We start from the raw sequence: 14,710 nt of genomic DNA, 5'->3' as shown, positions 1-14,710 counted from the left end.
TACTGCACCTGTACATAGCCCACCTATAATTTAACCCAAACAACTACCTCTTTCCCTACTGTTTAGAATTTATTTATTTATTTTGCTCCTTTGCACCCCATTATTTTTATTTCTACTTTGCACATTCTTCCACTGCAAATCTACCATTCCAGTGTTTTACTTGCTATATTGTATTTACTTCGCCACCATGGCCTTTTCTTTGCCTTTACCTCCCTTATCTCACCTAATTTTTTCACATTGTATATAGACTTGTTTCTACTGTATTATTGACTGTATGTTTGTTTTACTCCATGTGTAACTCTGTGTTGTTGTCTGTTCACACTGCTATGCTTTATCTTGGCCAGGTCGCAATTGTAAATGAGAACTTGTTCTCAACTTGCCTACCTGGTTAAATAAAGGTGAAATAAAAAATAAAAAATGTGGAATAAGTGAAGGGGTGTGAATACTTTCTGAAGGCTCTGGAGCTGAACAAACAGAAGACAATCTGATTTTTATTGGACTGGGATTCAAGTCCTTCTTTCTCACACGCACACACACACACACACACACACACACACACACGCACACACACACACACACACACACACACACACACACACACACACACACACACACACACACACACACACACACACACACACACACACACACACACACACACACACAACCACACAGACACACACAGACAAGCACACACAGACACACAGACACACACAGACAAGCACACACACACACACACACAACCACACAGACACACACATACAAGCACACACACAAACAGACACACACACACACACAACCACACACACACAACCACACAGACACAACCACACAGACACACACATACAAGCACACACACAAACAGACACACACACACACACACACAACCACACAGACACACACATACAAGCACACACACAAACACACACACAGACACACACACACTCCTGTTTTCTCATTTCACAATATACAGTGAACTGTCCGGGAGAAACCAGAAACGCTACTTCTTCTCGTAACTTTGAGGTGTTTGAGGATAGGTGATGACAGAACACACACACACACACACACACACACACACACACACACACACACACACACACACACACACACACACACAATCACATCCTGCCAGCAGTGCAATCCCGTTTACTGGTGCTTTCTCAGCTTGGGGCTGACTGTGGGCACAGTGACTCCCTCACAGAGTCACAGCAGGAGACAGACACATCGTTAAGGACAACAACAGCTACTCTGAAATAACAACCTCCCACCTCTCTCTCTCTCTCTCTCTGTCCCCCCCCCTCTCTCTCTCTCCCTCTCTCTCTCTCTCTCTCTCTCTCTCTCTCTCTCTCTCTCTCTCTCTCCCTTCTCTCCTTCTCTCCCACTCTCTCTCGCTCTCTTTTTCTACTCCCCTCTCTCTCTCCCTTCTCTCTCTGTCCTCTCTCTCTCTATCCTCTCTCTCTCTCTGTCCTCTCTCTCTCTGTCCTCTCTCTCTCTCTCTCTCTCTCTCTCCCCTCTCTCCTTCTCTCCCACTCTCTCTCGCTCTCTTTTCTACTCCCCTCTCTCTCTCCCTTCTCTCTCTGTCCTCTCTCTCTCTATCCTCTCTCTCTCTGTCCTCTCTCTCTATCCTCTCTCTCTCTGTCCTCTCTCTCTCTATCCTCTCTCTCTCTATCCTCTCTCTCTCTGTCCTCTCTCTCTCTGTCCTCTCTCTCGCTCTTTCTACACTCTCGCTCTGTCCTTCCTCTCTTTTCTCTTTCCCTCTCTCTCACACCTCCCCCAAACTGATCTGTTCCCCATCTCCCCCTCCCTCTCACTACTCACAGCTAGTCAGAACTACATTGTCTTCCCCCCTGTCCTGTCCAGGCTACATCATATTTACCAAAACATGCCTACCATCTCATGTATCCCTCATCACTACTCAATAGGAAGTCTGTGCTGCTCTGACAAGTTTCAGTCTACAACCACCAACAGGTAGTCATTAACTAGTTCTCTTTCTGTGCGTACTTATCCTTCTTGGTTTTAGTTTTTTCCTCTCTCTCCCCTCCTTTCCTCTCTCTCTCCTCCTTCTACGCTCTCCACTCTCTCCCCTCTCTCCCCCTCCGTCCCTCTCTCTCCCCTCTCTCCCCTCTCTCCCCCTCCTTCTCTCTTTCTCCCACCCTTCCCCCTCACTCCCTCTCCTTTTCCCTGTTTGAGATATGTGACAGGTGAGGGTTAGGAGAAAACCTGCCATTCAGCTGCAGTACGTCAGTCAGTCAAAGGAAAAAGACAAAAACAAACACAGGGAACTGACTGGAGACACAACTGGAATAACAAGACAAGAGGAGGACGGCCCCAACTAACTACTACTTTAAAACAACTAACTACTGCCCCACTTTAAACCAACTAACTACTGCCCCACTTTAAACCAACTGTCCCACTTTAAAACAACTAACTACTGTCCCACTTTAAAACAACTAACTACTGTCCCACTTTAAAACAACTAACTACTGTCCCACTTTAAAACAACTAACTACTGTCCCACTTTAAAACAACTAACTACTGTCCCACTTTAAACCAACTAACTACTGTCCCACTTTAAACCAACTAACTACTGTCCCACTTTAAAACAACTAACTACTGTCCCACTTTAAACCAACTGTCCCACTTTAAAACAACTAACTACTGCCCCACTTTAAAACAACTAACTACTGTCCCACTTTAAACCAACTGTCCCACTTTAAAACAACTAATTACTGCCCCACTTTAAAACAGCTAATTACTGTCCCACTTTAAACCAACTAACTACTGCCCCACTTTAAAACAACTAGCTACTGCCCCACTTTAAAACAACTGTCCCACTTTAAAACAACTAACTACTGTCCCACTTTAAACCAACTCTCCCACTTTAAAACAACTAACTACTGCCCCACTTTAAAACAACTGTCCCACTTTAAAACAACTAACTACTGCCCCACTTTAAAACAACTGTCCCACTTTAAACCAACTAACTACTGCCCCACTTTAAAACAACTATCCCACTTTAAAACAACTAACTACTGCCCCACTTTAAAACAACTAACTACTGTCCCACTTTAAAACAACTAACTACTGTCCCACTTTAAACCAACTCTCCCACTTTAAAACAACTAACTACTGCCCCACTTTAAAACAACTAACTACTGCCCCACTTTAAACCAACTGTCCGACTTTAAAACAACTAACTACTGTCCCACTTTAAAACAACTAACTACTGCCCCACTTTAAAACAACTAGCTACTGCCCCACTTTAAAACAACTGTCCCACTTTAAAACAACTAACTACTGCCCCACTTTAAAACAACTGTCCCACTTTAAACCAACTAACTACTGCCCCACTTTAAAACAACTATCCCACTTTAAAACAACTAACTACTGCCCCACTTTAAAACAACTAACTACTGTCCCACTTTAAAACAACTAACTACTGTCCCACTTTAAACCAACTCTCCCACTTTAAAACAACTAACTACTGCCCCACTTTAAAACAACTAACTACTGCCCCACTTTAAACCAACTGTCCGACTTTAAAACAACTAACTACTGTCCCACTTTAAAACAACTAACTACTGCCCCACTTTAAACCAACTAACTACTGCCCCACTTTAAACCAACTGGCCCACTTTAAAACAATTATCTACTGCCCCACTTTAAAACAACTAACTACTGTCCCACTTTAAACCAACTGTCCCACTTTAAACCAACTGTCCCACTTTAAAACAACTAACTACTGTCCCACTTTAAACCAACTAACTACTGTCCCACTTTAAAACAACTAACTACTGTCCCACTTTAAAACAACTAACTACTGTCCCACTATAAAACAACTAACTACTGTCCCACTTTAAAACAACGAACTACTGTCCCACTTTAAAACAACTAGCTACTGCCCCACTTTAAAACAACTAGCTATTGCCCCACTTTAAAACAACTGTCCCACTTTAAAACAACTAATTACTGCCCCACTTTAAAACAACTAACTACTGTCCCACTTTAAACCAACTGTCCCACTTTAAAACAAACTAATTACTGCCCCACTTTAAAACAGCTAATTACTGTCCCACTTTAAACCAACTAACTACTGCCCCACTTTAAACCAACTGGCCCACTTTAAAACAATTAACTACTGCCCCACTTTAAAACAACTAACTACTGTCCCACTTTAAATCAACTGTCCCACTTTAAACCAACTAACTACTGCCCCACTTTAAAACAACTGTCCCACTTTAAAACAACTAACTACTGCCCCACTTTAAAACAACTGTCCCACTTTAAACCAACTAACTACTGCCCCACTTTAAAACAACTGTCCCACTTTAAAACAACTAACTACTGCCCCACTTTAAAACAACTAACTACTGTCCCACTTTAAAACAACTAACTACTGTCCCACTTTAAACCAACTCTCCCACTTTAAAACAACTAACTACTGCCCCACTTTAAAACAACTAACTACTGCCCCACTTTAAACCAAGTGTCCGACTTTAAAACAACTAACTACTGTCCCACTTTAAACCAACTAACTACTGTCCCACTTTAAAACAACTAACTACTGTCCCACTTTAAAACAACTAGCTACTGCCCCACTTTAAAACAACTAGCTACTGACCCACTTTAAAACAACTGTCCCACTTTAAAACAACTAATTACTGCCCCACTTTAAAACAACTAACTACTGTCCCACTTTAAATCAACTAACTACTGTCCCACTTTAAACCAACTAACTACTGTCCCACTTTAAAACAACTAACTACTGTCCCACTTTAAAACAACTAACTACTGTCCCACTTTAAACCAACTCTCCCACTTTAAAACAACTAACTACTGCCCCACTTTAAACCAACTAACTACTGTCCCACTTTAAAACAACTGTCCCACTTTAAAACAACTAACTACTGTCCCACTTTAAAACAACTAACTACTGTCCCACTATAAAACAACAACAACAACTTTAAACGTTTTAGGTTGTGCAGCAACCATTATAAAAGATTTAGAGAGGAAGTCACAGGGAAAAAATTGCCCACAGTTGTAATATTTTTGACGGATTGGACAGGTAATGGGTTGTAGGGGATTTAGCTCTCTCTCAATTAAATTCAATTCAAAGGGCTTTATTGACATGGGTAACATGTGTTTACATTGCCAAAGCAAGTGAAATAGATAATAAACCAAAGTGACATAAACAATAAAAATCAACAGTAAACATTACACTCACAGAAGCTCCAAAGGAATGAAGACATTGTGAATGTCATAGTATGTCTAGATACAGTGTTGTAACAATGTGCAAATAGTTAAAGTACAAAAGGGAAAATAAATAAACATAAATATAGGTTGTATTTACAATTGTGTTTGTTCTTCACTGGTTTCTTGTGTCAACAGCTCACAAATATTGCTGCTGTGATGGCACACTGTGGTATTTCACCCAATAAATATGTGTATTTATCAAAATTGGGTTTGTTTTTAATTTTTTTGTGGGTCTGTGTAATCTGAGGGAAATATGTATCTCTAATATGGTCATACATTGGGCAGGAGGTTAGGAAGTGCAGCTCAGTTTCCACCTCATTTTGTGGGCGGTGAGCACATAGCCTGTCTTCTCTTGAGAGCCAGTTCTGCCTACGGCGGCCTCTCTCAATTGCAGGGCTCTGCTCCCTGACTCTGTACATAGCTTTCCTTAAGTTTGGGTCAGTCACAGTGGTCAGGTATCTGCCACAGTGAACTCTCTGTTTAGGGCTAAATAACATTCTAGTTTGCTCAGTTTTTTTGTTAATTCTTTTCGATGTGTCAAGTATTTATCTTTTTGTTTTCTCATGATTTGGTCTAATTATGTTGCTGTCCTGTTTGTGTCTGTTTGTGTTTGTGAACAGAGCCCCAGGACCAGCTTGCTTAGGGGACTCTTCTCCAGGTTCAACTCTCTGTAGGTGATGGCTTTGTTAAGGAAGTTTTGGGAATCGCTTCCTATTAGGTGGTTGTAGAAATGAACAGCTCTTTTCTGGATTTTGTTAATTAGTGGGTATCGGCCTAATTCTGCTCTGCATGCATTATTTGGTGTTGTACACAGGGGACGTGTTTGCAGAGTCTCAATTTAGTGTCTGTCCCATTTTGTGAAGTCTTGGTTGGTGAGCGGACCCCAGACCTCACAACCATAAAGGACAATGGGTTCTATAACTGATTCAAGTGTTTTTAACCAGATCATAATTGGTATGTCGAATTTGATGTTCCTTTTGATGGTATAGAAGACCCTTCTTGCCTTGTCTCTCAGATCGTTCACAGCTTTGTGGAAGTTACCTGTGATGCTGATGTTTAGGCTGAGGTTTGTATAGTTTTTCATGTTCTAGGGCAAACTTTGTCTAGATGGAATTTTTATTTTTGGTCCTGGCGACTGGACCTTTTTTGGAACACCATTATTTTGGTCTTACTGAGATTTACTGTCAGGGCCCAGGTCTGACAGAATCTGTGCAGAAGATCTAGGTGCTGCTGTAGGCCCTCATTGGTTGGGGACAGATCTAGGTGCTGCTGTAGGCCCTCCTTGGTTGGTGACAGATCTAGGTGCTGCTGTTGGCCCTCCTTGGTGGGGGACAGAAGCACCAGATCGTCAGCAAACAGCAGACAATTGACTTCAGATTCTAATAGGGTGAGGCCGGGTGCTGCAGACTGCTCTAGTGCCCTCGCCAAGTCGTTGTTATATACAGTTGAAATCGGACGTTTACATACACCTTAGCCAAATACATTTAAACTCAGTTTTTCACAATTCCTGACATTTAATCCTAGTCAAAATTCCCTGTCTTAGGTCAGTTAGGATCACCGCGTTATTTTAAGAATGTGAAATGTCAGAATAATAGTAGAGAGAATTACTTATTTCAGCTTTTATTTCATTCATCACATTCCCAGTGGGTCAGAAGTTTACATACACTCAATTAGTATTTGGTAGCATTGCCTTTAAATTGTTTAACTTGGGTCAAACGTTTCAGGTAGCCTTCCACAAGCTTCCAACAGTAAGTTGGGTGAATTTTGGCCCATTCCTCCTGACAGAACTGGTGTAACTGAGTCAGGTTTGAAGGCCTCATTGCTCGCACTTACTTTTTCAGTTCTGCCCCCAAAAAATCTATAGGATTGAGGTCAGGGCTTTGTGATGGCCACTCCAATACCTTGACTTTGTTGTCCTTAAGCTATTTTGCCACAACTTTGGCTGTATGCTTGGGGTCATTGTCCATTTGGAAGACCCATTTGCGACCAAGCTTTAACTTCCTGACTGATGTATTGAGATGTTGCTTCAATATATCCACATAATTTTCCGTCCTCATGATGCCATCTATTTTGTGAAGTGCACCAGTCCCTCCTGCAGCAAAGCACCCCCACATCATGATGCTTCTACCCCCGTGCTTCACAGTTGGGATCGTGTTCTTTGGCTTGCAAGCCTCCCCCTTTTCCCTCCAAACATAACATTGGTCATTATGGCCAAACAGTTCTATTTTTGTTTCATCAGACCAGAGGACATTTTTCCAAAAAGTACGATCTTTGTCCCCATAGGCAGTTGCAAATCGTAGTCGGGCTTTTTTATGGCGGCTTTGGAGCAGTGGCTTCTTCCTTGCTGAGCGGCCTTTCAGGTTATGTCGATATAGGACTTGTTTTACTGTGGATATAGATACTTTTGTACCCGTTTCCTCCAGCATCTTCACAAGGTCCTTGATGTTCTGGGATTGATTTTCACTTTTCGCACCAAAGTACGTTCATCTCTAGGAGACAGAACGCATCTCCTTCCTGAGCGGTATGACGGCTGCGTGGTCACATGGTGTTTATACTTGCGTACTATTGTTTATACAGATGAACGTGGTACCTTCAGGCATTTGGAAATTGCTCCCAAGGATGAACTATACTTGTGGAGGTCTTGGCTGATTTCTTTCGATTTTCCCATGATGTCAAGCAAAGAGGCAATGAGTTTGAAGGTAGGCCTTGAAATACATCCATAGGTACACCTCCAATTGACTCAAATGATGTCAATTAGCCTATCAGAAGCTTCTAAAGCCGTGACATAATTTCTGGAATTTTCCAACCTGTTTAAAGGCACAGTCAACTTAGTGTATGTAAACTTCTGACCCACTGGAATTGTGATACAGCGAATTATAAGTGGAATAATCTGTCTGTAAACAATTGTTGGAAAAATGACTTGTGTCATGAACAAAGCAGATGTCCTAACCGACTTGCCAAAACTATAGTTTATTAACAAGAAACTTGTGGAGTGGTTGAAAAACTAGTTTTAATGACTCCAACCTAAGTGTATGTAAACTTCTGACTTCAACTGTACATGTCGGTCTCTCACTCTTTCTAACCTCGGTTTCACACATTCATAATAGTTGTTAAAGATAGACAGGTGTCAGTGTGGCTGTGGAGGCAGGTGTCAGTGTGGCTGTGGAGGCAGGTGTCAGTGTGGCTGTGGAGGCAGGTGTCAGTGGGGCTGTGGAGGCAGGTGTCAGTGTGGCTGTGGAGGCAGGTGTCAGTGTGGCTGTGGAGGCAGGTGTCAGTGTGGCTGTGGAGGCAGGTGTCAGTGTGGCTGTGGAGGCAGGTGTCAGTGTGGCTGTGGAGGCAGGTGTCAGTGTTGCTGTGGAGGCAGGTGTCAGTGTGGCTGTGGAGGCAGGTGTCAGTGTGGCTGTGGAGGCAGGTGTCAGTGTGGCTGTGGAGGCAGGTGTCAGTGTGGCTGTGGAGGCAGGTGTCAGTGTGGCTGTGGAGACAGGTGTCATTGTGGCTGTGGAGGCAGGTGTCAGTGTGGCTGTGGAGGCAGGTGTCAGTGTGGCTGTGGAGGCAGGTGTCAGTGTGGCTGTGGAGACAGGTGTCAGTGTGGCTGTGGAGGCAGGTGTCAGTGGGGCTGTGGAGGCAGGTGTCAGTATGGCTGTGGAGGCAGGTGTCAGTGTGGCTGTGGAGGCAGGTGTCAGTGTGGCTGTGGAGGCAGGTGTCAGTGTGGCTGTGGAGGCAGGTGTCAGTGTGGCTGTGGAGGCAGGTGTCAGTGTGGCTGTGGAGGCAGGTGTCAGTGTGGCTGTGGAGGCAGGTGTCAGTGTGGCTGTAGAGGCAGGTGTCAGTGTGGCTGTGGAGGCAGGTGTCAGTGTTGTTGACTCCTTGACAGCGTGTCCCAACACGCATCATGGTTACATTACAACAGCTAGGGTCTAGTCAGTGTGCCCTGACAACATGCTGCAACAATGTAGCAAGACCAATACAAATACTGTGTTAATGTAGAGGACACACACACACACACACAACCACACACACATGTCCAAAGAAATCAGAGATTAAAAGTGCCTGTCTCAAACAACTCTAGTTTCCCCTGTCTCAAACAACTCTAGTTTCCCCTGTCTCAAACAACTCTAGTTTCCCCTGTCTCAAACAACTCTAGTTTCCCCTGTCTCAAACAACTCTAGTTTCCCCTTGTCTCAAACAACTCTAGTTTCCCCTTGTCTCAAACAACTCTAGTTTCCCCTGTCTCAAACAACTCTAGTTTCCCCTGTCTCAAACAGCTCTAGTTTCCCCTGTCTCAAACAACTCTAGTTTCCCCTGTCTCAAACAACTCTAGTTTCCCCTTGTCTCAAACAACTCTAGTTTCCCCTGTCTCAAACAACTCTAGTTTCCCCTGTCTCAAACAACTCTAGTTTCCCCTGTCTCAAACAACTCTAGTTTCCCCTTGTCTCAAACAACTCTAGTTTCCCCTGTCTCAAACAACTCTAGTTTCCCCTGTCTCGAACAACTCTAGTTTCCCCTGTCTCGAACAGATCTAGTTTCCCCTGTCTCGAACAGATCTAGTTTCCCCTGTCTCAAACAACTCTAGTTTCCCCTATCTCGAACAGATCTAGTTTCCCCTGTCTCAAACAACTCTAGTTTCCCCTGTCTCGAACAGATCTAGTTTCCCCTGTCTCGAACAGATCTAGTTTCCCCTGTCTCAAACAACTCTAGTTTCCCCTTGTCTCAAACAACTCTAGTTTCCCCTGTCTCAAACAACTCTAGTTTCCCCTGTCTCGAACAGATCTAGTTTTCCCTGTCTCAAACAACTCTAGTTTCCCCTGTCTCGAACAGATCTAGTTTCCCCTGTCTCAAACAACTCTAGTTTCCCCTGGCTCGAACAGATCTAGTTTCCCCTGTCTCAAACAACTCTAGTTTCCCCTGTCTCGAACAGATCTAGTTTCCCCTGTCTCAAACAACTCTAGTTTCCCCTGTCTCGAACAGATCTAGTTTCCCCTGTCTCAAACAACTCTAGTTTCCCCTGTCTCGAACAGATCTAGTTTCCCCTGTCTCAAACAACTCTAGTTTCCCCTGTCTCGAACAGATCTAGTTTCCCCTGTCTCAAACAACTCTAGTTTCCCCTGTCTCGAACAGATCTAGTTTCCCCTGTCTCAAACAACTCTAGTTTCCCCTGTCTCGAACAGATCTAGTTTCCCCTGTCTCAAACAACTCTAGTTTCCCCTGTCTCAAACAGATCTAGTTTCCCCTGTCTCAAACAACTCTAGTTTCCCCTGTCTCGAACAGATCTAGTTTCCCCTGTCTCAAACAACTCTAGTTTCCCCTGTCTCAAACAACTCTAGTTTCCCCTGTCTCAAACAACTCTAGTTTCCCCTGTCTCAAACAACTCTAGTTTCCCCTGTCTCAAACAGATCTAGTTTCCCCTGTCTCGAACAGATCTAGTTTCCCCTGTCTCAAACAACTCTAGTTTCCCCTGTCTCAAACAACTCTAGTTTCCCCTGTCTCAAACAACTCTAGTTTCCCCTGTCTCAAACAACTCTAGTTTCCCCTGTCTCAAACAACTCTAGTTTCCCCTGTCTCAAACAACTCTAGTTTCCCCTGTCTCAAACAACTCTAGTTTCCCCTGTCTCAAACAACTCTAGTTTCCCCTGTCTCAAACAACTCTAGTTTCCCCTGTCTCAAACAACTCTAGTTTCCCCTGTCTCAAACAACTCTAGTTTCCCCTGTCTCAAACAACTCTAGTTTCCCCTGTCTCAAACAACTCTAGTTTCCCCTGTCTCGAACAGATCTAGTTTCCTGTCTCGAACAGATCTAGTTTCCTGTCTCGAACAGATCTAGTTTCCTGTCTCAAACAACTCTAGTTTCCCCTGTCTCAAACAACTCTAGTTTCCCCTGTCTCAAACAACTCTAGTTTCCCCTGTCTCAAACAACTCTAGTTTCCCCTGTCTCAAACAACTCTAGTTTCCCCTGTCTCGAACAGATCTAGTTTCCTGTCTCGAACAGATCTAGTTTCCTGTCTCGAACAGATCTAGTTTCCTGTCTCAAACAACTCTAGTTTCCCCTGTCTCAAACAACTCTAGTTTCCCCTGTCTCAAACAACTCTAGTTTCCCCTGTCTCAAACAACTCTAGTTTCCCCTGTCTCGAACAGATCTAGTTTCCCCTGTCTCAAACAACTCTAGTTTCCCCTGTCTCAAACAACTCTAGTTTCCCCTGTCTCGAACAGATCTAGTTTCCTGTCTCAAACAGATCTAGTTTCCCCTGTCTCAAACAACTCTAGTTTCCCCTGTCTCGAACAGATCTAGTTTCCTGTCTCAAACAGATCTAGTTTCCCCTGTCTCAAACAACTCTAGTTTCCCCTGTCTCAAACAACTCTAGTTTCCCCTGTCTCGAACAGATCTAGTTTCCCCTGTCTCAAACAACTCTAGTTTCCCCTGTCTCAAACAACTCTAGTTTCCCCTGTCTCGAACAACTCTAGTTTCCCCTGTCTCAAACAACTCTAGTTTCCCCTGTCTCAAACAACTCTAGTTTCCCCTGTCTCAAACAACTCTAGTTTCCCCTGTCTCGAACAGATCTAGTTTCCCCTGTCTCAAACAACTCTAGTTTCCCCTGTCTCAAACAACTCTAGTTTCCCCTGTCTCAAACAACTCTAGTTTCCCCTGTCTCAAACAACTCTAGTTTCCCCTGTCTCGAACAGATCTAGTTTCCCCTGTCTCGAACAGATCTAGTTTCCCCTGTCTCGAACAGATCTAGTTTCCCCTATCTCAAACAACTCTAGTTTCCCCTGTCTCGAACAGATCTAGTTTCCCCTGTCTCAAACAACTCTAGTTTCCCCTGTCTCGAACAGATCTAGTTTCCCCTGTCTCAAACAACTCTAGTTTCCTGTCTCGAACAGATCTAGTTTCCTGTCTCGAACAGATCTAGTTTCCCCTGTCTCGAACAGATCTAGTTTCCCCTGTCTCAAACAACTCTAGTTTCCCCTGTCTCGAAGAGATCTAGTTTCCCCTGTCTCAAACAACTCTAGTTTCCCCTGTCTCGAACAGATCTAGTTTCCCCTGTCTCAAACAACTCTAGTTTCCCCTGTCTCGAACAGATCTAGTTTCCCCTGTCTCAAACAACTCTAGTTTCCCCTGTCTCGAACAGATCTAGTTTCCCCTGTCTCAAACAACTCTAGTTTCCCCTGTCTCGAACAGATCTAGTTTCCCCTGTCTCAAACAACTCTAGTTTCCCCTGTCTCGAACAGATCTAGTTTCCCCTGTCTCAAACAACTCTAGTTTCCCCTGTCTCGAACAGATCTAGTTTCCCCTGTCTCAAACAACTCTAGTTTCCCCTGTCTCGAACAGATCTAGTTTCCCCTGTCTCAAACAACTCTAGTTTCCCCTGTCTCAAACAACTCTAGTTTCCTGTCTAACGGGTTTCAGTTTTTTTTTAAATATATCCTTATGTGTGTGTGTGTGTGTGTGTGTGTGTGTGTGTGTGTGTGTGTGTGTGTGTGTGTGTGTGTGTGTGTGTGTGTGTGTGTGTGTGTGTGTGTGTGTGTGTGTGTGAAGTTCAGTTGGAAAAACACACTTATTTCTTGTTTCAAAAGAAAAACTTCCCAGAGGACTATATATTTATAACAGCCCATCAAATGTAACAGAACAATATGGTTGTACCCACATTATATTTACGACAGCCCATCAAATGTAACAGAACAATATGGTTGTACCCACATTATATTTACGACAGCCTATCAAATGTAACAGAACAATATGGTTGTACCCACATATATTTACGACAGCCTATCAAATGTAACAGAACAATATGGTTGTACCCACATATGTCATCATAACGAATGACTGACAACAAATATCAAGTAGAATTGGAATGATGAGGGGCACTTTTGGAAAGGAAAAGTTTGAGATAATGAACCACAGATTACTCAGTCAATTTACCCAAACTTTCACCGGTGGGCTATTTCGACTGTAGACTTTGTAATGTATCATTTATCAATTCCTAGTAAGTAGATACTAGCCTCGGTGAGATTTTGTCATTATAGAAACATACTTCCAAGATCTAGCCGAGAAGGCATTGCGCATGCGTGCGGATCTGCTTGGTGAAGGGGAGTGACGTGAGAAGACCTCGGAGAAATTCACTCACTGAACTTCCAGTAGAGGAATGCAAGCAGCCGCTGTCCGTTGTAGGTTAAGATACGGTGGATGGTTCTTACCGAAGTAACGCTTTTTTTCACGGTTCTACTGGCTTTTACGGGAAGAAAAGAACATTCGAAGACATTTCAACAGGCGACCAGAACCGATGGGGACGTTATGTCGTTGGAGTTACGCGGGTGGATTTGGTTGTTTTAGTTGAGAAGAAGGAAAGTGTTGCGCTCGGAGCAACAGCGGTGGGATTAAACATGCTGACACCGATTTTAGCATACTTGTTATCGGTCCTCCTGCTGTGTCGAATAGCGTTCTCTCAATACTCCAGCGATCAATGTAGTTGGAAGGGCAGGTGAGAATTCTTCTTTGTAACTTTCATTATTTCATGAACTGCTTGTTCATAATGGTCGAATTGAAAAGGAGCTGTGCAGACGAACTATTTGTAGGCTACCATTTAGATTTGAATGCTTCGATTTGTGGAAATTAAAAGTTACAGAATGGTGAATGCGTCAGTGTTTTTATCCAAGGCCGACTGGTGAAGAGATTGTGATGATGTAATAAACTAAATAGAGAATGAGTTATCCATTCTCTCCTGAGAGGTGAATTACACAAATCTTTCCCTCTTACTGAATGATCACCTTGAGTCCGGTCTGTGGAATGCGACTTCTGTCAAGGACTCCAAGCGCGGAGATTTATCTCTCTTTATTTTATGTTCACAACATGATCATGGTTTTTGAGATTATTACTTTAAAACAAAATCTAATTATATTTTAAAACATTCATATTCAACTGAAATGGACCCTTTTTTTTTCAACCGAAGCGTTCTAATAACACTTTTAGGATCACGTTTAATGTTGATACAGTTCAATGATAAAATTGAAATGCATACACAGTGATGCATCAGTAAAAGTACAGTTTGAGGTGGCTCCTCACAACGTCTATAACAGCGTCTATAACAGTCTATAACAGCCTACCTTGTATACATTTATACATCTCAACTGAGCACACAACTTTTCCCTTTCGGTTCTTACTTCCCTTCACTTGTTATAAAATTCGAGTCACTCTTTTTAGGAGAAACACCATGGCTTAAATAGTGATATAGTAAGAGGCTTTAGTACTTGATTTTGGCACCTCATGACGTTTGACACTTCGTGAATGCCTCAAATATTTTATTTATTTAACCTTATTTATTTAACTAGGCAAGTCAGTTAAGAAAAAAGTCTTACTTACAATGACGACCTACCAAAAGGCAAAATGCCTCCTGCGGGGACGGGGGCTGGGATTAAAATTAAAATGAATTCAATGAAAATATAGGGTAAAACACACATCACGATAAGAG

The 14,710-nt window shown here is 43.0% G+C and overlaps 1 protein-coding gene across 2 annotated transcripts in view; it reads left to right on the top strand.

The window, feature by feature from the left end:
- The first annotated feature begins 13,318 nt into the window (after positions 1-13,318).
- Positions 13,319-14,710, top strand: part of metrnla (meteorin like, glial cell differentiation regulator a) — a 28,969-nt gene continuing 27,577 nt past the window's right edge. Inside the window, exon 1 of one of the 2 annotated variants that reach the window (XM_031822203.1) lies at positions 13,319-13,723. In XM_031822203.1, coding sequence (XP_031678063.1) covers positions 13,626-13,723 — 98 coding nt within the window. In that variant the 5' untranslated portion in view covers positions 13,319-13,625. The remainder of the gene's footprint in view (positions 13,724-14,710) is intronic. The other variant, XR_004209614.1, reaches the window with a different exon arrangement.

This window comes from Oncorhynchus kisutch, unplaced genomic scaffold (assembly GCF_002021735.2).
Source record: "Oncorhynchus kisutch isolate 150728-3 unplaced genomic scaffold, Okis_V2 scaffold4088, whole genome shotgun sequence".
Classification (NCBI taxonomy): domain Eukaryota; kingdom Metazoa; phylum Chordata; class Actinopteri; order Salmoniformes; family Salmonidae; genus Oncorhynchus; species Oncorhynchus kisutch.
The sequence above is the reverse complement of the archived record's forward strand: the minus strand, read 5'-3'. Positions and strand labels throughout refer to the sequence as shown.